This window comes from Mirounga angustirostris, unplaced genomic scaffold, assembly GCF_029215605.1.
Source record: "Mirounga angustirostris isolate CCGP_5_RB_7025 unplaced genomic scaffold, mMirAng1.0.hap1 SCAF_14, whole genome shotgun sequence".
In the NCBI taxonomy this organism is placed as follows: domain Eukaryota; kingdom Metazoa; phylum Chordata; class Mammalia; order Carnivora; family Phocidae; genus Mirounga; species Mirounga angustirostris.
Genome location: NW_026991722.1, coordinates 79,499,426 through 79,523,168, shown reverse-complemented (window position 1 = coordinate 79,523,168; position 23,743 = coordinate 79,499,426). Strand labels below are relative to the sequence as shown.

Genomic DNA, 23,743 nt, shown 5'->3' with positions numbered 1-23,743 from the left:
AGATTGGATGACATGAAGAAGCTGTAAGTTTATTCTGTATGCACTGGGGGGATGCCTGGAGGGTTTTAAGGAGGATAATGACATGATCGGATGTATGTTTCAGAGAGAAAACTCGTGTGGGCTCTGTGGAGTGTAGATTATAATAGGGAGAAATCAAAGGCAGAGAGAGAAGGCTCCTAGAGTAGGCTAGATGTGAGAAATCATGCAGGGCTAGTAGGAGTGGAAAGAGATAAACGGATCGAGTGATATTTTGGAGGTACAACTGATAGGACTTGGTAACCAATTACATATGTCATGGGAGAGGAACCAAATGGCAAACAGATGTGTTCTTTCTTGGTCTTATGGCATTTGCATTTTTGTATATGTAAAACAAGGAGGAAGAGTTGGAAGCATCTATGTGCTATAGTTGTTAGCAGAAGACTTATGCTTTGATTACAGGTATGCATATATGAAAGTATTCACTGAGCCTGGGTCCTTGCTGTTAAGTCCTACAGAACTCAGAAAGTTTTAAAATTAATTATGGACAGGATCTTGGGGCAAAAGGCAGGGGATAGTGAAAAGAAAGTAAAAACAAACGTTAACATCTATAACCTGCCTGTTTTCAGAAAAGATTTGAGGCAATGAGAAGATTTCTCTTTCAAGTTGAGAGTGAGATTTATAAGGGGAAGGAGGGGTGGAGAAAAAACGTGGGGAAGAAGGGAGAAGGCAAGGCCTGTAGGGTGGATGGAAAAGGGCCTTTGGAGAGGTGTGGGTGGTGATGGTGGTGGTTGGAGGTGGAATAAATATTTTGGCAGAGGAAGAGCTAATGCAACTTTGATGATCAGAAATGGGCATGGAGAAGCCCCGACAGGAAGAAAGAGAATAGAGGTGTGTGTGGGGGGGTACCCTAACTACATAGCCTTTATTATGTGTAGAGCGTTTGCTTCTAATAGTGGTAAGCTCAGGAAGCAGATTACATATTTTCTCTGCAAATCTGTTTTTGGATGTTTTCATTGAGGTTTTTATTTAAAGGTCTTGGTTACATTTCATATTGGTGATATTTTTGGTAGGAGGAAGAAATAGACTTGTAACCCTGTTTTTCTTCTTGCCTTTCTGGAAATTGCCGATTTGTAGGAATTGATATAGTGGATAGAATAGAGAAGATACTTGTGAAGACTCCAAACAGTGTGTGTCTTTGGTGCCTCTTCCTCATTCTAACTTTGAGTTCCTTTCAATTTTTATTCTTGACATTCTGTTCTTGTTTCCTCAGCACTTAGCTTCCTGATTGTACAGTATTTTTATAGGTATTGAGAGTGTGATTGTTATGCTCTGTCATGTCTTTACCTCACATTTTGGGAAAAGTTTTCACTTTCTCTGTCTCTCTCTGCTGGTCCCTCTATACCCCTTTCGTTTTTCAACACATTCCTGGGCTCCCTGGGCTGTGGCGCCTTCCCTGCCTGTGCTGCACTTTCACTTGGCGGTGCCAGTTCTCAGTGAAAGCACTAAAATGTACATATGCACTTCAGGACTCTTTGCTGTAATCTCCTTGGTGTGGTGGGCATCTCTCCTGGTGTTCTGAGTGCACTTACTGGCGCAGCGTGTGCTATCCATTGTCAGTTGGCTGTAATTCATTCCGCCTTCCCATGTGGGTAGATTTTCACTTGGCTACCCTGAAGGTGGAGAGTTGGCTTTCTTGCAGTTGTCATTTTTCTTTAATTTCTCTCCAAGTGAGGTAGTAACTAATGAAATATGAAATATTTCCAAGAAATGTAACTTCCAAGAAATTAAAACTACAAAAATGAAAACAGTCAGTCCATTAGATCAGATTTACCCCAGCTCTTCCATTCTTGTTAATGTTCCCTTTTTGTGTACATAGAGGTAATCACAATATAAATATAAATATAGTTCTTCATTCAGCTGAATTCACTCACACATTTTCCATGTGGTTACAGTTTTATAGTTACAATTTTAAAAGAAGTTATGTATTTTCTATATTTAATAAAAAATTATGTAATTAGTTTCAAATTCAAACAATATTCAAATAATAAAACATGAAGGTTCCCTGCCCCCATGGGGAGGTAACTACCAGTAGTTTAATTTTCGTCATTCCAGAGTTTTTCTTTTGCGTATGTTTGTGTGCATAGATACATATGCAGTTTCAAAATTGTTTTTATTAAATATGAGTACATAAAAGTAGTATGTATAAATCACGTAGAAAGAATCTTCGTGACAAAATGAACACCCATGTGCCTAATATTCAGAGTAAGAAAAAGAACATTTTATCGTTTGCATAGTCCTGTGCTGCCCTTCCCTTCCCATTCTTTCTTCTCCCTTCAGAGGTTAACGGTTATCCTGAATTTTATGTTTATCTTTCTGTTTTTTTTTTCTTTTATTTAAGTAGGCTCCACACCTAGCGTGGAGCCAAATACAGGGCTTAAACTCACAACCCTGAGATCAAGACATACGCTGAGATCAAGAATTGGACGCTTACCTGACTGAGCCACCCAGGCCCCCCTGTCTTTCTGCATTTTTTTTTTTTAAATCTCTTATTTTATTTTTAAGATTTTATTTGTCAGAGAGAGAATGCGGGCGCACACAAGCTGAAGGATCGGCAGGCAGAAGGAGAAGCAGGCTCCCTGTTGAGCAAGGAGTCCGATGCGGAACTTAATCTCAGGACCCTGGGATTGTGACCTGAGCTGAAGGCAGATGCTTAATCGACCAAACCACCCAGGCGTCCTTCTTTCTGTATTTTTAAAAAAATTTTAATTATGTATGTTTAGAATGTGTGTGTATATATAGTTTTGCATGTTTTTGAGCTTTTTGCAACTTGGTTTTTTAGTCGAATACTACTTTCTAACAGTGTGGATTTATAATTCACTCCTACACCCGTTTATGCATTCTGTTGATGATGGGCATATTTATAGCTTAAAAAATCACGGGGGAATAATTCTCCAACTTCTCCTGTAACATGTGTTTTCTGCTTAACATTGTCTGAAGATATTTTAAAGTCAGCAAATTTAGATATACCTCATTTTTTTCTGTGTGTTTTTTAATTTAATTTTATTTTTTTAGATTTTATTTATTTATTTGACAGAGAGAGAGACAGTGAGAGAGGGAACACAAGCAGGGGGGGTGGGAGAGGGAGAAGCAGGCTTCCCGCTGAGCAGGGAGCCCGATGCGGGGCTCGATCCCAGGACCCTGAGATCATGACCTAAGCCGAAGGCAGACACTTAACGACTGAGCCACCCAGGTGCCCCACTATATGTTTTTTTAAACAGTTGGTATTCTGCATTATAGGATGGATGCACTATTGTTTGACCATCAGCTGTGAGAAACATAGGTTAACTTTTTTTTTTCTGAATTAGTACGGTTATGCATTAAATTTTGATAGTTATAGCCATAAATTTTTAAAAAACGTGTCAGTTTACATTCCTATGGGCAGTATATAAATGTCCATGTCTTCTGTCCTCGCCTCTAATGAAACGTATCATTTAAATTTTTTCTACTCTGTGTAAGAAATATCTTAGTATTTTTGTTTTCAGTTATGTATTTCTAATGAGGTTATGAACATCTTTTCATATATATGGGTATGCATATTCTTGTGATTTTTCTTATTTTTTAAAAGCTTTTAATCTCTAAAAAGCCTTTTTGTTTTCCTATTTAAAATTTCCAATCACTGGGGAGCCTGGGTGGCTCAGTCGTTAAGTGTCTGCCTTCGGCTCAGGTGTGGGGCCCCTGCTTCTCCCTCTCCCACTCCTGCTTGTGTTCCTGCTGTCACTCTCTCTCTGTCAAATAAGTAAATAAAATCTTAAAAAATTTCCAATCATTCACTAATAGGAATCTGTATTTCAAGTTAGATCTTACATGTTACACACATTGTTAGAGCTTTTGCTGTTTCTAAAAGTGCTTATTAAATGCCTGGAATTGTCTAGTTGCTTGCCAGCCACATGCATTTTCTCATCAAGGTCCTGATGAGGTAATACTGTTCCCGTTTTTCAGATAAAAAAACTGAGGCAAGAATTTTAAGTAATGTAACCAATGTCACACGGCCAGCAGATGATGGAGCTATCACTGACTTCAGAGCCTAAACACACTTAACCAGTGTGTACATATTGTATGCTCTTCTTTTTCCTATCTAAATTCTTGAAGGGCTTCTATGAAGCTCCTCCTAGCTATTCCAAGCATTATTGGTCTCTTTCTTTTCTGAGTCTTTTAAAAATTAACAGTGTAGACCATATAATATAGTGCAAGCATGAAGGTAGAAATCACTGGAGTGTATAGATTTGCCTGAGATTAATGGAGTGATAATACAGTTTATATTTTTTTAAAGTTTCATCAGAGATTAATGGAGTAATAATGCAGCTTAAAATTTCTTCCCACAGATAGGGAGATAGATTTTTTTCTCCTAGAATGCTTTATTCCAAATTGAGCAATCATTTGGAAAATGAAAAAGTAGGATAGTTTATTGTTTTGATTGATGACTGGGGCAAGATAAAAACCTAGGTGACTGCATAGTCTCAAAAAAAAAAACACCCCCAAAACTTAGAGGGGCTCCTTGGTGGCTCAGTAGGTTAAGCATCCAACTCTTGATTTTGACTCAGGCAGTGATCTTGTGGTGGTGAGATTGGGCCCTGTGCTCAGCAGGAAGTCTGCTGGAGATCCCCCCCCCGGCCCCCCTCCCCATGTGTGTTCTCTCTCAAATAACATCTTTTTAAAAAAATTATCACCTCACTAAAAGTCTTTCAGTTTTTTTAAAATAAAGCTAGAATGCTCACATCAAAAATGACTTACTATAGTACCATAATGATGTGTTTATTAAAAACTAGACAAATAGCTTAAACAAGATAAAAGTTAAATTTTTTTTTTTATATGTATGCAGTGTGGAGGCAGGCATTTAAGAACTGGTTTGGTTGCTTCTCAGTCATCAAGTGTCCCAGGCTTTTTGTTGTTACTCCCTCATCCTTAGTTTATCATAAGTAGTAGCATATTGTCCAAGATCGTTGTTCAAATTCTAGTCATCATGGTGGCATTCTAGATTGGAAGGAGTAGGAAAGGAAGGAAGGACACAAAAAAAGTTAACTCAAAATTAACTTCTCCTTTTTAAGGAAACTTCCACCGAGTTCCTTAATAACACTTCTAGCCATACTCAGGGAAGTTTTAAGTGAGCATATTGTTCGCCTCAGTAATATAGATTGTATGTTACCGTGGAGGAAGGAGCCATTCATGTTTGGGTAGCCAACTAACAATGTCTGCTATACAGAGAAAGTGATAGAAATTACTGTTTATAGTCTGTTATTGCAGTTGGGCAAGAAATCATCCTAATGTCACTAATGAACTTCATTAAATAGTTCAGTTCCCAGAAATTTCACAAGAGTGCTCTTTTAGTTAAGGTTAATAAATATAAATCATTAACCAGTGTTCTGATGTACTTAGGCATGAAAATAATTTTTTCAAAAACATTGCATACTTTCTAAAAGAGATTCATAGGGGCGCCTGGGTGGCTCAGTCGTTAAGCGTCTGCCTTCGGCTCAGGTCATGATCCCGGCGTCTTGGGTTCGAGCCCCACATTGGGCTCCCTGCTCCACGGGAAGCCTGCTTCTCCCTCTCCCACTCCCCCTGCTTGTGTTCCCTCTCTCGCTGTGTCTCTCTCTGTCAAATAAATAAATAAAATCTTTAAAAAAATAAATAAATAAAAGAGATTCATAGTTAGGGAGATGAGCAAGATGGTAAGATGATATTTTGGCTCTCTTAAAAATAGGGTTTTTTTTCTTTGAGAGATTTTTTTCATGAATTCTTCCATTAGTACATAAAGTTTTGATTATAGAGGTATAATTTACATACAATAAAGTGAACCCATTTTAAGCAAGTACAATTTCATGAGTTTTGACAAATGTATACCTATGTGAAACCACCACTGAAATCAAAATAGAAAACATCTGTGATGCACCCCCATCTCCAGATAACCACTATTCTGTTACTATAGATTCATTTTGTCTTTTCTAGATTTTTTTTTTTTTAAATCAGTGGAATCATCTAGGATATAGTCTTCTGTGCCAGGCTTCCTATTGTTGTTTAAATAGGTTATTCTTTTTAATGCTAAGTTGTAATCCCTTATATTGATATACCACAATTTGCTTACTCATCCATTTATTGGTGATTATGAACATTTATGTACTGGTTTTGTCTGGGACATATGTTTTTATTTCTGTCAGTAGGAGTGCAGTTGCTCAATCATGTGGGAAACATGGGGTTCACTTTATAAAGAACTGTTAAACTTTTAAAATACGGTTGTATCATTTTACATTTCTACCAATTATATGAGAGTTCTAATTGTGATCCTGAGGTAACAAGGATTTTCTCTCATGATTTCTTTCAGAAGTTTTATAGTTTTAATTGTTAGATATAGGTCTGTGAACAAGTGATCCATTTTGAGTTTATTTTTTTTGTGGAATAAGGTAGGGGTCGAAATTCTTTTGGTATATAGGTATCTAGTTGTTCTAGCATTATTTGTTGAAAAGACTGCTTTTCTCATTGAATTACTTTGGCATCTCTGTCAAAAGTCATTTGAATATATTGGATATATGTGTCTATGTTTATGCATAAGTTTATTTCTGGATTTTATATTCTCTTCGTTTGATCTGTATGTCTCTTATGCCAGTACCACACTATTATGATTTCTGAAATTTTATAGTATGTTTTGAAGTTTGGGCAAATTCTCCAATGTTGTTCTTTTTCAAAATTGTTTTGGCTCTTCTGGGTACTTTGCATTTCAGTATAAGTTTTAGAATCAACCTGTCAGTTTTTCACAAAAGTTCCTGCAGGTATTTTTATTGTGATTTCATTGAACCTGTAGATCAAATTGGGAAGAATTGACCTGTTCACAATTTTAGGTCTTCCAGTTCATGAAACAGGGTCTAGCTTCCATTTTTTTTTTTCCCCGATCATTAATTTCTGTCAACATTGTTTATAGTTTTTGATATACTGATCTGGAACATATGTTATCAAATTTATCCCTAAGTAGCTCATATTTTTCAATGTTGTTTCAAATGGCACTGTTTTAAAATACTATTTTCTATTTTTTCATGCTAGTATGTAGAAATAGTTTTGTATATTTACATACTGCAACTTTCCTAAACTCAGTTATTAGTTGTATCTTTTTTGTAAATTCCTTGAAGTTTTGTAAATGTACATGATGTCTGTGAATAATTCAAGATGGTTTTATATCTTCCTTTCCATTTCTATGCCTTTTACTTATTTTTCTTGCTTTATTGCATTGGTTAGGACCTATATTACAAAGTTGAATAGCAGAATGTACCTCCTAGCTTTGTTACTGATCTTAGGTGGGAAGTATGCAATCTTCCATTATTACTTGTGATGTTAGCTGTAGTTTTTGAACATCTTTTTAATCGGGTTGAGGAAGTTCCCTTTAATTCCTGGTTTACTTAGTTTTGAATAGGTGTTGATTTTGTTAAATGTTTTTTTCTGCATCTGTTGAGATGATTATAGGTTTTGTTTTGTTAATATGGGGGATTTTATTAATGGGTTTTTGAACTAGTTTGATTCAATTATATTGATGGGCTTTTGGACTCATTCAGCTAAGCTTGAATTTCCAAGATACACTCCATGTGCAGGGTGTGTTACCATTTTATGTATTGTTGGATTGGGTTTGTTAGTATTTTTTTAATTTATGTTAATGAAAGATTACATGTAGATTTCTTACCATGTCTTTGTCTTGTGTTGGTAATGTTAGTCTTATAAATGACTTGGGAATTAGCTCCTCTGTTTTCTGAAAGAATTTGTGTAGGTTTGGTGGTATTTCTTAATGTTGGATAGAATTCACTAGTGAAGCCATCTTGGCCTTGGAGAATACTTTTTAGGAAAGTTTTAAATTATGAATTCCATTTCTTTACAGGGCTATACAGATTTTTAACTTATTTTTTTGTTTTAGTTTGGTAATTCTCTCAAAGAATTTGTCCATGTAATCTAAGTAGTTATATTTATTGGCATAAGGTGGTTTATAATAATTCCATTATCTTTTCAGTGTCTTTAGGATGTGAAATAATTCCTCCTCTTTCATTCCTGATATTGGTAATTTGTCTTTTCTTTTTCTCCTGATTAACCTTGAGAAGTTTGTCTATTTTATTGATTAAAAAACCAGCAACAGGGGGCACCTGGGTGGCTCAGTCAGTTAAGCATCTGCCTTCAGCTCAGGTCATGATCCCAGGATCTTGGGACTGAGCCTTACATAGAGCTCCCTGCTCAGTGGGGAGTCTGCTTCTCCCTCTGCCCCTCCGCCAGCTTGTGCTCCCCCCCAAATAAATAAATAAATAAATAAATAAATAAAATCTTTAAAAACAAAAAATAAAAAACAAGACCCCAAACCAAAACCAAAACAACAGCATTTTACTTTATTGGTTTTATGTATTGTTAGTCTGTTTTATATTTCATTTCTTCTCTTTTCATTATTTTCTTCCCTCAGTTTACATTTGGTTTAATTTATACTTCTAGCTTCTGAAGGGAGAAGTTTGGAGCAATTTTACACTCTTTCTTTCTTTCTTTCTTCCTTTCTTTCTTTCTTTCTTTCTTTCTTTCTTTCTTTCTTTCTTTCTTTCTTTCTACTATAAATATGAAAGTTACTGATTTCTCTTTGAGCACTGTTTTACTTGTACCGCATACATTTTTGTATATTTTGCTTTCATAATCAGTTCAGAACATTTTCTCCTTTTCCCTTGTGATTTCCTTTTTGTCTTACGTGTTGTTTAAAGGTATTATTTAATTTCCAGATTTTTGGGGAAGAGGGAGTGTTCTAGATATTTTGTGACTTTGTAATTTAAATCTGTTCAGAAATTTCAATTTTAAAAAATATATTGGGGTACCTGGGTGGTTTAGTCAGTTAAATGGTTGCCTTTGGCTCAGGTCATGATTTCAGGGTCCCGAGATCAAGCCCCACATCGGGCTCCCTGCTCAGTGGGGTGTCTGCTTTTCCCTCTCCCTCTGCTGCTCCCCTCTGCTTGTGCTCTCTTGTTCACATGCTCTCTCTTTCAAATAAATGAATAAAACCTTAAAAAAATATATGTCAGTATAAATTTAAGGCTCAGCATGTGGTTTCTCTTGGGTGAATGTTTCATGTGCAATTGAAAAACTTGTGTATTCTGTTGAGTATATTATTCTTATCATTATTATTACTGATATTTATAAATGTCAGTTTGGTTATGTTGGTTGATAGTGTTGTTCATGTTTTCTATACCTTACTGCTTTTCTGTCTACTTTTTCTATCAGTTGCTGAGAGGAGGCCTGCTAAAAACTTTAATTATAATTCTGGATTTGTCTGTTTTTCCTTTTAGATATATCAGCTTTTGCTTCATATATTTTTAAGCTTTGTTGTTAGATGCCTGCACATTTGGGATATACGTCTTCTTGAAGAACTGACACTTCTCTCATTACAAAATTTCCCTCTTTATTCCTTTATAGTCCTCTTGGAGTCCACTTTGTTATTAATCTAGCCATTTTAGCTCTCTTATTATTTGTATTATAACTTGTTTTTATATTTAAAGTGCATTCCTTATGGGCAATATATAGTTGGGCCTTTTAAAATTTTACTTATTCTGAGAATTGATTTTTTTACTTGTAATGGTTAGACTATTTGTGTTTAATATAATTATATTGATGATTGTGTTTAAGTCTACCATCTTGGCATTTTTCCCTATCTATCCCATCTGTTCTTTGTTCCCTTTTTTAGCCTCTTTTCCTGCCTGTTTTTGTGTGTTTTTTAAAAAAATTTTTAAAGATTTTATTTATTTGAGAGAGTGAGTGAGAGAGAGAGTGTGCACAAGCCGGGGGGGGGGGGGGGAGGGGGGCGGTGGGGCTGGAGAGGGAGAGGGAGAAGTGGATTCCTTGTTGAGGAGGGAGCCGGCCGCGGAGCTGATCCCAGGACCCTGGGATTGTGACCTGAGCCAGAGGCAGATGCTTAACTGTGCCCCATCCTGCCTGTTTTTGGATTCTTTGAGTGTTTTCTTATGATTCAATTTTATTTTCAGCATCTTAAATAAACTGTGTTTTACTTTTTAGCAACTGGTCAAGGACTTACAATATACACCTTTAAGTTATCACAGTCTACAAGTATTACTAAATTTCATTTGTAATGTAAAAAACCTTAGAACAGTATATCTCCATTTTCTCTTTCTGGCTTTGGTGCTACTGTTGTCATATATTTTTCTTCTATATCTGTATACAATCTGTGATGCATTATTTTTGCTGTAAAGAGTTAATTTGTTTTAAAGAAATTAAAAAATGGGAAAACGACTGTTTTATATCTATATTAACTATCTCTGGTGCTCATTATTCTTCTCTTTTGATCCGGATTTCTGTCTGATATTTTCCTTGTACCTGAATTACATTTTTAAAAGCATTCATTCTAGTTAAATTTATTACAGTGGAGTTCCATTGGTTTCTGTTCACCTAAAAAAAGTCTATTTTACCTTCACTTTTGAAGGATACTTGTGCTCCATCTAGAATTCTAGATATGGACATTTTTCCCCTCCTTTCAGCATGTTCTGTTGTTTCCTGGTTTGCATATTTTCTGTTGAGAAGTCTGTTGTAAATATTGTCTTTGTTTTCCCTTATGGAATGTGTCTTCCGTGTTGACAGCTTTTAAGATTTTTTTTTTTTTTTTTTATCACTTATGATCAGAAGTTTAGTTTTTCTGTTCTGTTTTGGGTTCACAGAACTCTTTGGGTCTGAGGTATATTTTTCTCATGAAATTTAGATACAATTGGGCTATTTTTCAAAAACCTTTTTTTATCCTCCCTTCTACCTTTGCATTCTGGGATTCTAATTGCATGCATGTTAGAGTGCTTGATAGTGTTTTGCTTTTGGATTTATTCTTTTTTTAAAAAAATTCTTTGTTCTTCAGCTTGTATAGTTATATTGCATGTTGTCAAGTCTGCTAACTTTTTTTTTTTTTTGATTGTGCTTAATTTACTGTTAAACCTATTCAGTAAATTTTTTATTTCATATTTTGTGTCAGGAAATTTTTATGCTTTTATATTTTTCATTTTTTATTAAGTTTGTGTTTTACTTTCAATTCTTGACCATACTTACAATAGCTGTTTTAAAGTGATTTTTTAAGTTCCGTCATCACTTTCATTTCTGAGTGTTTCTCTTCACTGATTTTTCTCCTGACCATGAATCTCCTTTTGCTACATCTTTGAATGTCTGGTATCCTCTTATTGGATGGTGGATATTGTGATTATTATGTTGTTGAAAGTCTGGATTTTCTTTCTTTCCTGTGAAGAACTGAATTTTGTTTTGGCTGGCAGTTAAGTTACTTGTAGATGAGATAATGATTGTGGTGATGATCATTATTTTTCAGACTCAGTTATTTGGGTGGATTAGAGCAATCTTTATGCTAGCATAGGCCTACTTTCTTACTTTTGAGGTGTGGCCCTTCTGTAGCCTCTGTTTAATGCCCACGATGTTTAACAGTGTGTTTTCACCCTGACTGTTCAGAATTAGACGGTCTTCTAGCTTTGTGTGAGCTGTTAGAGCGATAGCTCTCTAGTAATTCTTTGCCTGGCCTCATGGAATTTAGTTCTTTGAATGTGTAGCTTAATGTATGTAGGAACATTTTCATAAGAACCCCTATCAGATCTCTGGAGCTCTTTTTCTGTAGAGCTTTCTGGTGATCTGTTCTCATAAATTCCAGCTGCCTCAGCCTTTGCAGGGCCTACTTCATTTGTTTTCCTTCACTCAGAGATCCTAGCTCTGCAACCTTTGTTCAATGTTTGAATAGTTTCATATTTTTTGTCTAGTTGTTTATGGTAACAGGACCGTTATGGTGCCCCTTATATTTTAAACGTCATGTTTGCCTGTGTATGTTATCCTAGTTCGGGTGTCAGCAGACTTTTTTTTAAAGGATTAGAGAGTTGTTATTTCAGGCTTGTGGGTCACATAGTCTCAGTTGCAACTACTCAGCTCTATAGTTGTAGCGTGGAAGGAACAACAACAATATGTAAATGGCAAAGTTGTGCACGGATAAAACTTTATTTATGAAAACAGTTGGCCAACCCATGGGGTGTAGTTTGTGAGCCCCTTGAACTAGTTGACTGAGATATGAATGATATTAGAAGCACAAAATCTTACGATCAGAAGGAAAGAATTTTTGAGATTCAGATTTCAGGTTTGAATAGATTCATAGGTCCAGCCAGTCCTTTGATGTTTGAAGCCACATCCAGTATTAACGGTTTCTCCTTAACACCTCGTATCTGTGCTCGTCCGGGATCTCAGCCAGGGATTCTTTCTTGAGAAAGCTCTCACTGTTGTTGTTTTCATCATCAGTTCTCTGCTGTCACTTGGTCTGTGCTGAGCGAATCCAATTCATCGTCCACATAGGAGTCTTTCATATAAATTGAAGACTTTATAGATTTATTCAGAATGTTAACTCCATATTAAATTCATTCAGCTTAATTCAACTGCGCCTTCATTCATTCATTTTTTGCTGCCATGTTTATTTGTTCGAAAGGATTGAACATGAGGCCATATAACCTCTAGCCATATGACATGTTTAGATTTCCTCTCCAACCTAGTTCATCTGTTAATTTGTTCCAGTTTATCTAGATTTCTCTCAAAGTATGGAGCTGGGAGCTGAAAGCAATATTGACTGGTGACTTGCTACATAAGAACTGTTGTGTAGGATATAGATCCTGTGTTTTTATTAATGTAGCTTAAAATGGCAGTAACTTTTTTAGTAGCTATTTTACATTGTTTAATTTTATTAAACTTATTGTCAGATAAAACCTTTGGGCCCTTTTCACTCATATTTCTGCTAAACCAGCTCCCTATTTTTTATCTTTGTGTTTTTGAATTAATATTGGTAAACTGAGGGCTGGAAAGGAAATTACAGTTCAGGAAAAAAGTTATTATGAATCAGCAAAAATATACATATGTTAGAAAGCATCTTTGGTATACAACTTAGTTGTATGGAGAGTTATATTGTATTTCTCACAATATGGAAATTATTAGGTGGGAGTCACATAGGAGACCCAGTGTCCTATTGCCCTCGGCCGCTCTGCAGAGGGAATGAATCCCCGGCAAGCTCTTTAGCTATGGGTAGGAAGAGTTGAGCAGACCTAGGTGGGAGAGAGCATGCAGCTGTAAGTATATCTCTGCTTAATTGAAGTTTTTTGTTTTTTGTTTTGTTTTAGAGAGGGAGAGGGGAGGGGCGCCTGGGTGGCTCAGTGTTAAGCATCTGCCTTCGGCCCAGGTCATGATCCCAGGGTCCTGGGGTCGAGCCTCCCATCAGGCACCCTGCCCAGTGGGGAGCCTGCTTCTCCCTCTCCCTCTGCCCCTGCCCCTGCTTGTGCTGTCTGTCAGATAAATAAATAAAATCTTAAAAAAAAAGGGGGGGAGAGGGAGAGAGAGAATCTTAAGCAGGCTCCATGCCTAGCATGGAGCTCGATGTGGGGGCTCAGTCTCACAAACCTAAGATCATGACCTGCGCCGGAAACAAGAGTCAGATGCTCAACCAACTGAGTAACCCAGGTGCCCCTTAATTGAAGTTTTAATAGTCTAACAATGGAGAAAAGAAACAGACAACACAATATTTTAACATATGGTAAATAACCTTTTGACTTTTGCAACACAACTTGTGGGATACTGAATTATTCTTAAGCTTAGAAATTTGGTAGACTCAGTCTACAAAATGGTATAAGTGAATTCTCAGTATCAGTAAATTTTTGATGCATTAAATAAATCTTGTTACTATGTTTTGATTAGTTTTTGTCTTTTTTAAAGATTGAGTTGTATTCTTACATAGTTAAAGAATCAAATGGTTCTACAAGGTTTATATGAATAATACCCATCTGCTCCTGGCCACTATTTTACCTTTTCCAGAGGCAAACATTTTCATCCTGTTTTGTTGATTATCTGGATTCTTACTTAAATGTTTTTAAATACTCAGCTTGTAGTTACTTTTAAGGTTTTCAAATTCTGGATCTTTCACTATTGGAGATGAGGATTTAGCTCATTGATTCTACCTCCTACAAATACTTTTCCCATCCATCCATTTTACCAAAGTAGTTATATGATTTTTTTGGTTAGCTTATTACTCAGTGTTAACATTCATTTGATTATGTTAATGCATGGCTGAGCCATCTAGTATACTCTGATTGCTTTTCCTTCTCTGCGTAATTTGAAGATAGTAATTACCTTTTTTCTTTTTTTGACTGTTTACTTTTCTGTGTATTTTTAACTCTTCCCCATTCTTTTTGCTTATTGTCTGAGTCCCCTTTTAAGACTTTCAGATGTATTCTATTAGTTCCATCTTCTTAAGAGATGACCTGTTGTAATCTGGATTAATTGCCCTGTATATTGATACACAGTTGACAACCTGTAACCATCTGCTCATTCCCTATTATTTTAGAAATTGATTTTGCTCTGTCCCATGTTGGATCTATTTCCTGAATCTCATGGCTTTTATGGTTCATTCCCTCTTTTTAGAGATGGGGTACATCTCTAATAGCTTCCTGAGACAGGGTGTTAATTTTTGTTTTTTTTGTTTGTTTTTTTAAGGCCTTGCATCTTTTAAAATCTATTCTACTTCTACACTTGATATTTTAGATTGGCATAGATATCTAGTTTGGAAATAATTTTCCTTTAGAATTTTGGAGTTACTGCACCATTGCCTTCTTGCTTCTGGTATTGCTGTTGTGAAGTCAGAAATCTTTCTGATTCCTGATACTTTGTGATCTCTTTTTACAATATGGAAGCTTTGAGAACCTTTCTTTGTCTGCAGTGTGTTGAAAGTTTATATGCTTTCCTTGAGTCTCTTTTAATCTGTTGTTCTGGGTATTCAGAGAGCCCTTTCAATCTAGAAATTCACATTCTGTTTTTCTAGGAAATTTTCATGAATTATTTTATCAGTCATTTCCTCTTTTTCATTTACTGTATTTTCTCTTTCTGAAAGCTCTTGTATTTGGTTTTGAACTTCCTGGGCTGCTCCTCTAATTTAATCTCCCCCCCCCCCCCCCATTTCTCATTTTTGTGTATTTGCTTTACTTTCTGGGAGAAAGTAAATTTCTAAACTTTATCTTCCAGCCCTTCTATTGAGTTTTATCATTTCTGGCATCATTATTTAAAAATTTCCAAGAGTTCTCTCTTAGTTTTTTGTTCTTCTTTTCTGAAATAGTGTACTGTTCTTTTTTAATGGTTGCACTATTTTATCTGTTTGAGAACATTAGTGATGGATTTAAAAAAATTTTTTTTTCATTTCCCAGTGTAGTTGGTTTCCTCCAAGTTACTTTTTTTTTGGTTCCTATTTGTTTTTGTCTCTATCATTCCTTCATGTTTTTCCTTGACTATTTAGTAGTTCCTGGTTTTCTGTTCATGCTTAGAAATGATGGACTGAAAAACATCTTGGAAGTTGAGTATGTGAGTGACATTTGTTTACTGTGCACTTCACTGATCTGGGTGGGCTCTTTAGTTGGGGAACCTCTGATGTCAATATTTTGAGGTCTTTTCTCTTGAGCTGGTCAGATTTCCCAAAGAAGACTTTTCCAGATGCCTATCTCTGGGGGATGAAAGACTGGTTGCCATCTTTCTGGGTGCTTAGAGGGAGATGATGGGAGAGGGTGGTTTTTGACTTCCATTCTGTACATGTTCACCTAATGCACTGTTTTCAGTCCGATTCACTGCCTTCAAGTGTGCTTGTGTCCCCCAGTCCAGATAACCTCTGTTGTTAGTGGCCACAGAGAATACCCTTCCAATTGTTTGATGGGATAAAAAGGGCAGGGGGGTGGTGCCTGGCTTCTGAGTGCCTTCTAAGTAGGCTTTCAGCCAGTTTTCCTTATTTTATTTCCTCTCTACCTTTTAACCCTCCTTTCAAAGATACCTGTATTTTTAATTCCTGAGGCCGAGGGGATTCTGTGTGAATTATGCTTTATCTACCCTTTCTCCATAGCTAGGATTCAGATTTTTAGGTATTATAAGTTTATCTTCTGAGCATCTGCTTCTTAGCTTTCTAAATCTTGGTGTTCTTATCTCTTCTCCTACCTGCCATTGTGATTTTATGATTTAAGGGAAAAACAAAACAAAACAAACAAATTCTTTACTGATGTTTTAGAGGGATTTAAGAGGGAGCAAAAGCAGATGTGTGTGTTTACCCTGGTGTCTTTACCTGGAGCTGATTAGTTCTGTTTTAACAGAAGTTTTCTATTATCGCTTTTTTCCTTTCTGTGACTCAAGTTGAGGAATGATTTAATATGTTTGCTGTATTTCCCTGGTCTACTAGAGTAGTAACCCTATCACTGGAGGTTGTGAGGTGAGGCAGATTTGGAATTTCCTAGTGCACTCATGTTAGTCCCAGTTGATCATAGGTGCCTTTTCTAGACACCATCCTAGAATCTTGTTCAGGATTGATATTAAGGTAATTGTTCTGTAGTTTGAGAAGTCTTTCTTTTACCTGTTTCTTGAAAATTCAAATCTTCTGGCAGCTCTCCTATTCCTACTGATCATTCTAAGGCATATAATTAAGGGTTCAGTCTCATTTACAAGTTGCCTTTGTGAGTGGGATGTAATTAGCCCGGGCCAGGAGACTTGAACTCATTTACGGTATCTAGGTCAGCCATATCACTTTACAGGTCAGAAGCTACGGTCCCTTAGATGGAGTAGATTTCCTAATGCCATATAGGTAAGTAGCTGAAAACTAGGACTCAAACCTAGATCTTTTGATCTCCAGCCAATGTTCTTTCCATGACGCTACACCCTGAGTTCATTCATATCAAAGCCTATTACTTTTACTCTGGTAACCACTGAATATAGTTTTAACTCTCAGGAGCCATATTGCAAGTATATACGGTTGGTCATGTGGGTTCTGATTGCGATGGGTCAGTGCAAATAAATGACTTCCATTGGGAGAATTTATGAGGTCATTTCCTATGTATTGTGCCTAAAGAATAGCACATTAAGAATCAATATAAATTTTCTTTAAATACATTCCTGCTGTTAGAAAGTGCATTTGTCCTGATTCTGTTACAATCTATTTAATTCCAACCGTTCTGAACTGACTATAGTGGCCTTCTATTCCCGTTCTATTCCAGGGGAATCTCTGCCAGTTCAATTTTCTGAGGACCGTGACTACCTGTGTAACAGATGCCAGCCATTGATGAGAAAATTTCCCTCTAGCCTTTCTTGCTATTATTAGAATTGTTATTTTCTTGGCTGGTTATACGTATCTCTAAAAATTAGCTTGTGTAGATACAGTCTTATAGTGGTAACATGTAAAAGAAAGCATATAATTATCTGAGTGAAGTAAAAAAAGTCTCTTCTATTCATGGGATGGTGTGTGGGCACTCTTGCACTAGTTTTCTTAATACCTCAGGAAGACTAAAGAAAGATTCATGAACTTTCTTAAATTAGAAAGTATGGCCATGAGCTCTTGCTATTGCTAAATTGAGTTGATGACAGTTTCTTTGTACTATTTTATAATCCTCTAGGGCTAATTTTTACAATTAGCCTTATGAAGCAGCATGGTAGAGCGGGAAAGAATTTATGCTTTAAATTCAGTTATGCTTTAAATCCAGTTATATTTGGAATCTGCCATTTGCTGCCTGTGTAGTTAGGGCAGAATTATTTAACCTTTCTGAGTCCTAATTTCTTTAGCTGTCTGTTTGTGAAGATTAGAAATTATGTGTGAAGATCCTAGTATATTGTTTAATGTTAGAAATTAATAGGTGATGAGTATGTGGTGATGGTTGTGGTTCGTGCAGGCTGGTTTTGTTCCTTACATATTTTAATTTCATTGTTTTGATTCTATATTTTAAAAACATGTAATTTTAAATTTAAATATAATTATGAATTGTTTGTCTTGGCAGTGAGAGAGACTGCATTTTGGGATAACTTGCATGTAGAAATATTTTAAAGGGTTGCTTCACAATTTTGAAATCATTAGATAAAGAATTTTGAGTCTTGGAGATCTATACTTTTGTCAGAAATTGGTCCATAGAAGTTTGTGTGGAATTGCTTTTTAACTATAAACAGGATCATGGTATATGAAGACATGTATTAGTCTAAGTGGATATACACCGTGATAGGGATTTTTTTTTTTTTGGACAGTATTTTGGTATCACTAAGTTGTCTTTGCTCTTATCAAACAATAATTCAAGTTTAGAGCTAAGTCTTTGAATATTAACTTTATGCTTAGTTATCTCTGTTAGGCTTAAATGGTGTTTCATTGTTAGATTTTCCAGTGAAGACTGGTATAATGATACTTAATTTTAGCTTTAAGGTAAAGGAACTAAATTGTTTTAAAATAATTGCACGTTTTCCAGTTTTTCCAGCTGAATTAGTTATGAAGTGATTAAGCTTGTAGGCTTGTTGTTATGTCACTTGAATCTGTATTCTATCACTTGCTAGTTCTAGCAACTCCATAAAGAATATATAGAGCAGGTGGCCAGGCTTCCCTTTATCACTGAGACCAGAGAAACACTGATAGGAAGTTAGTGCAAGTGCTAGGATTAGGAAACCATTCTTCTGAATCAAAGCCAAATATTTTGTTTGCTGAACCATGTGGGATGTTACAGGTGAAAGTATTCTGGTGAGTAAATTGCTGTTCATAGATTTCTTGGGGACTGACTCACCTGATGTTTTAATCTCTGATAGATCTTAATTTTCTAACCCTTTGCATATGGTTATCACAAAAATCACAATCGTGATTTATATTTATTGGTATCTTATCTCTCCTCCCTCCAGCCCCCGGATCCATAGGCACAGAACACTAGCTTAAGTGATCATAAGGAATGTTAGTCTTCTACTTTTCTGATTTCAACTGCCCCCTTTTTTAGTCTTTTCATTTAGTTTGCTTCTTTGACATTTATTTAGAAATTGAAGTTAGGCTTTCTGTTTAACACACACACACACACACACACACATACATATACATTGCTTTCATTTGAAGAAATAAAGGAACTTGTATGAGAGAAAAATGCAAAAAGGATATGAACAAAGAAATTGTACTATCATTACTAGTGATGATAGCAATATCATTTATATGTTTTACCCTATGCCAGGCATCATCCTAAGTATTTTATATACATACTTACTCATTTAATCAACTCTGTAAATACTGTTATTTTAATTTTTGTGGTGAGGTGACAGACAAAGGTTAGGTAACTTGCTAAGTACTTGCTACTTAGAGCTAGTGAAGTATAGAGCTGGTATTCAAACCCGAAGGCTGGCCCCAGGTTATACTAATGATGAAATAGGTGATAATGGTTTCCTCTAAGCAGAGAAAGGACTGCATATTAGTACAGGAACATACCATCCTGTTAAATTGGCAGGTATTTAAGAAGATATGCAATGTGGGGGGCGCCTAGGTGGCTCACTCGTTGAGCGTCTGCCTTTGGCTCAGGTCATGATCCCAGGGTCCTGGGATCGAGCCCCACATCGGGTTCCCTGCTGGGCGGGAAGCCTGCTTCTCCCTCTCCCATTCCTCCTGCTTGGCTGTGTGTCTATCTGTCAAATAAATAAATAAAATCTTAAAAAAAAAGCTATATGGTGGCACTCATCCATGAGTCTTCATATTCATATTCTTTGGTAATTGTGCATCAAGCAATGTCTATTAAGAAAATAACCAGGAAAGTAACAATGTTCAAGGGTGTTTACCAATTATTATAAAATAAAAAAGCAGAAGATTGTCTAGTTGTTATGGGATAAATTATGTTTTCTCCAATAAACAATAAATATTATGCAAACATTAACTGTTTTTGAAGAAAAATACTTATAATGAGTCAAAAAGCAGGGTATAAGACCACGTAATATGGTTCCAAATTAAAAACTGTATATGTACAGAAAAATAGGAAGAACATACATTAAGACACAAATAATTATTTTTGATGTGATTTTGGAAAATATTCCTGGTGTGATTACTTTTAATTTATATTATTTATTTTTGAACTTAATGCATTATTCACGTAGTACTTTCATACTCTGAGAAAACAAAGTGGCATAAAGGGGAAAGCATAAATGATGCCAATACCAGCTTTTACTAAGAATATCCATTAGATATTAGATTTGCATATCTCATAATGTGAAGGGATAAGTTACTAAATGCCGGACAGTTTTAGTTTGGATATTATTATTTTTGGAACCATTTTTTTTTTTAGAAGTGAAGCATTTGTTTAGGATTGAAGAAAATTGATACTTTTTTTTCTTGAATGTGTTCATTACAGTGATTGATTGTTTCAGCACTTTAAATTTGTTTCAGTTATGTTAGCAGAAGATAAGGTTATTTTTCTACCCTGTTGTACTTGTTTTTTGAAAAACAACTATTGACAGAAATTGACTTGGTGTGGGGGTGGTGAGGGGAAGATGAGTAAGGATCTAATGCAAGGGACACGTGGACTGTTTTTGTACAGAATTGTTATGACTCCATTTTATTGTCAGTTTTGAATACATAGTTATAGTTTATAGCTACTTAAATAAGGAATTCAACTTTTGTTTGTGTTGAAACATCTTTGAATTTTAGTTCCTTAGACCTCTAAGATTTATGAAGTTTTAAAATGTAGGTAATGGAATAAAGATCCAGGTTCTGCTTTCAGCTGGTTTAGTGTCGGTGTTTTAAAATGTGTTTAGAAAACGAAAGACAAAACTACATTAGGGAATTGTTCTAGAAGCAAAGCTTCTTTCTCTATTACATGCTAAAGAACGTGCATAAATTGCTGATAACTGCGTCAGTTTCATTAGTAGCTTGCTTTGCTGTTAGTAATGAAGCACTATGGTTTTGCGGGCTCACTGCTTTCCTGATTAAAGAGGATTCGAACTGTAGCTTCTGCATGGGAATAAATTGAGGAAATCCTTTGAAAGAAATTACTTCACTTTTACAAACTTACTTTTTAAACTCTTACCTGATTTCAAAATATAATTTATGGGGCACCTGGGTGGCTCAGGTGGTTAAGCGTCTGCCTTCAGCTCAGGTCATGATCCCAGGGTCCTGGGATTGAGCCCCATGTTGGGTTCCTAGCCCAGTGGGGGGAGTATGCTTCTCCTTCTCCCTCTGCCTCTCCCCCTACTTGTGTTCTCTCTCTCTCTCAAATAAATAAATAAAATCTTAAAAAAAAAAACTTATGAATCAAATATGGAATAAGGAAATAGTTTTATATGTAAGGACTTTATAGTAAGTTTTTGGTAAAATTGGTTCAGCTGGAAATAATGTCATCTGTTTGTTGTAATTTGGTATAATACAAAGCTATGTAGAAATCTTGATAGGAAGAAATGAATTTTTTCTCCCTTTAAAAATCAAGGAGGATTGACAAAATTATTCAGTGAGAGAAATCTTTTTTTTTTTTAAAGATTTTATTTATTTATTTGAGAGAGAATGAGAGAGAGAGCACATGAGAGGGGGGAGGGTCAGAGGGAGGAGCAGACTCCCTGCAGAGCAGGGAGCCCGATGCGGGACTTGATCCCGGGACTCCAGGATCATGACCTGAGCCGAAGGCAGTCGCTTAACCAACTGAGCCACCCAGGTGCCCCAGTGAGAGAAATCTTATGTGAAGTAATGTAAATAGTTATTTTAGCAAATTTGCTTGTCCATACAGAAGCTTGTTTTTAGTGTTCTGTGACTAAGAAGAAATATCAAAACCATTGTAATTTTCTCGTTTTTTTCTAGGCTGAACTCACGGGAATCAAATGGCGTAGGTACAATTTTGGAGGGCATGGGGACTGTGGACCCATAATTTCAGCCCCAGCCCAAGATGATCCAATCCTGTTAAGTTTCATCCGTTGTCTGCAAGCCAACTTGCTGTGTGTATGGCGTCGTGATGTCAAACCAGATTGCAAAGAGTTATGGATATTCTGGTGGGGAGACGAACCCAACCTAGTGGGTGTAATACATCATGAACTGCAGGGTAAGCTTTTTGTTTTTTCTTAAAAACTATTAGCATCATATATAATTTTTTAACAGTAGTAAATTTCAAAAATAATTTATGGAGACTTGCTGAGAAAAATCCAAGTGTTTAAATGGGTCTGTCTCTTAAAAGGAACGTCTTCACTCTTACCCCTCTTCTTTCCACTCCCATTCCCCCCCCCCCCCCAAATCTCTTGTTCTTTCCCAGTCATGCTAGGAACCAGAACCTGTGAACCACTGCTACTAAAGGAAATATTGTGTCTCCTAGGTGTTTTGGGGGGTGGAAACGAGGCAAGATCCACTGTTTTAAAACAATAGTGAATTGTGAGTAATTAGCAAGTTAGTGAAATGAACAGAATTGCTTTTTCTTGGATTGTGGCTGTTGTGGTTCATTACCAGCTGAACTCTGGTGGAGTATTATAAAGTTATAAGAGAAAGTTAGTACAAGCCTTATTGGACAAAATTATGAGATGACATTGGATAGTATTTTGAAGAAAGATTAATATAAAGAATCTGGTCTGATTTTGATAATGGCAAGTTTTCCTTTGTTTTGTTTCTGCTTTTTATATAATTAGGTGATTCCAGGAAATACTTGGTCCAGTGTTACCTAATTTTTAACTTCAGATTACATCTGATATCTGGAAACTTTGAATTAATATAAGAGTTTCATTATTCTAAGTTACTTTTTGTATTTACTGAAGATTTATAACCAGAGGAAATTTTATTAATATTCTTTGCTCAAAATTTTTTACTTCTTTACCTAAATGTTTCCATCTAGTATGCTAAAGAATTTTTCTAAATCAAGATTAATTACAATCCTTACTTAGGGTAGTGTGTTAACTCTTTTTGACCTACGTCTCCTAGAGCCAACTTTTATTATGTCCAAACTACTCTATATTTTGTTAGTTTGTGGTTGAAAAAGTTCAGATAGCATTTGAAATGTTTTGTTATTTGATATATTTAGTATTTTTTTTTAAAGGAAGGAGTAAAAGTAACTATATTTGAGGGCCTGTTCTAAGGTGTCTGATTTTGCCTAAAGGATTTCCTGCCTACTTTTGCTTGATACCTTTCTAACTTTTCTTTGCAGCCTTTTTTTTTTTTTTTTTTAAATCTGTGATATCGCTTGCCACAACAGCCAGAGGGCAGTAAACTGCAGTGGACTAATTGAGCTGTTTATCTTATGGTCCATTTGTCTATTCAGCACAAACCTTTCTTCCCATAGTTTGTAGAATATTTGGTTTATAAATACAAGAACCCTGTCTGGGTAAGATTCCTTACTTAGCTGGTTAATCAGCAGAATCTCAGAACTTACATACATACCAAAGCTTATTTCATGTAGTTAGCAGGGAACTCAGGTAGAATTAGTTTAACCACATCTGGATTCCATTTATCAGGATTTTTAAAATAAGATACCCCTAGAAGATAACATTTATATTTGTCCATTTAAGTATCAAAACATATATTTTTGTTCTAAAATTTTTTACACATGTAGTAGAGGACTATAGCATTTTTGTTTGTTCATCCTGTATTTCTCATGATTATTTCTGATTCTTAATCTCCTTCCATTTCTCTACTCCATATTCATACCTTATGTCTTAACTTTTTCATCTGGTCTTTATTTGTTAGCAGCACAAATTATCACTTTGTAATATTGATGAAACCAAAACCAAACCCAACTGTTAATTAGGCTTATTTACCTGATGTATAAAGTTATTTGTCCATACCAACAAAGCACATAATCAGTGTTCTTAGAATTAAGTTACTGTGTTATTTCTCATGGACTTTGTTACCGAGTTAACAAAAAGATGTAGGCTATTTAAAATTTTTATAGTTGCTTTAGATTGCACATATATTTCATTGATGTATTAA

At 35.7% G+C, this 23,743-nt stretch overlaps 2 protein-coding genes across 2 annotated transcripts in view; both read left to right on the top strand.

Annotated features, from left to right (window-relative positions):
- Nucleotides 1–23,743, top strand: part of MED13L (mediator complex subunit 13L) — a 308,077-nt gene that overhangs the window by 14,374 nt on the left and 269,960 nt on the right. Inside the window, exon 2 of the mRNA XM_045887569.3 lies at nt 21,638–21,875. Coding sequence (XP_045743525.1) covers nt 21,638–21,875 — 238 coding nt within the window. The remainder of the gene's footprint in view (nt 1–21,637; nt 21,876–23,743) is intronic.
- Nucleotides 1–23,743, top strand: part of LOC123853039 (large ribosomal subunit protein uL11-like) — a 267,057-nt gene that overhangs the window by 200,479 nt on the left and 42,835 nt on the right. Inside the window, exon 6 of the mRNA XM_064578450.1 lies at nt 21,638–21,875. The gene's annotated coding sequence lies outside the window, so the exon portion shown is untranslated. The remainder of the gene's footprint in view (nt 1–21,637; nt 21,876–23,743) is intronic.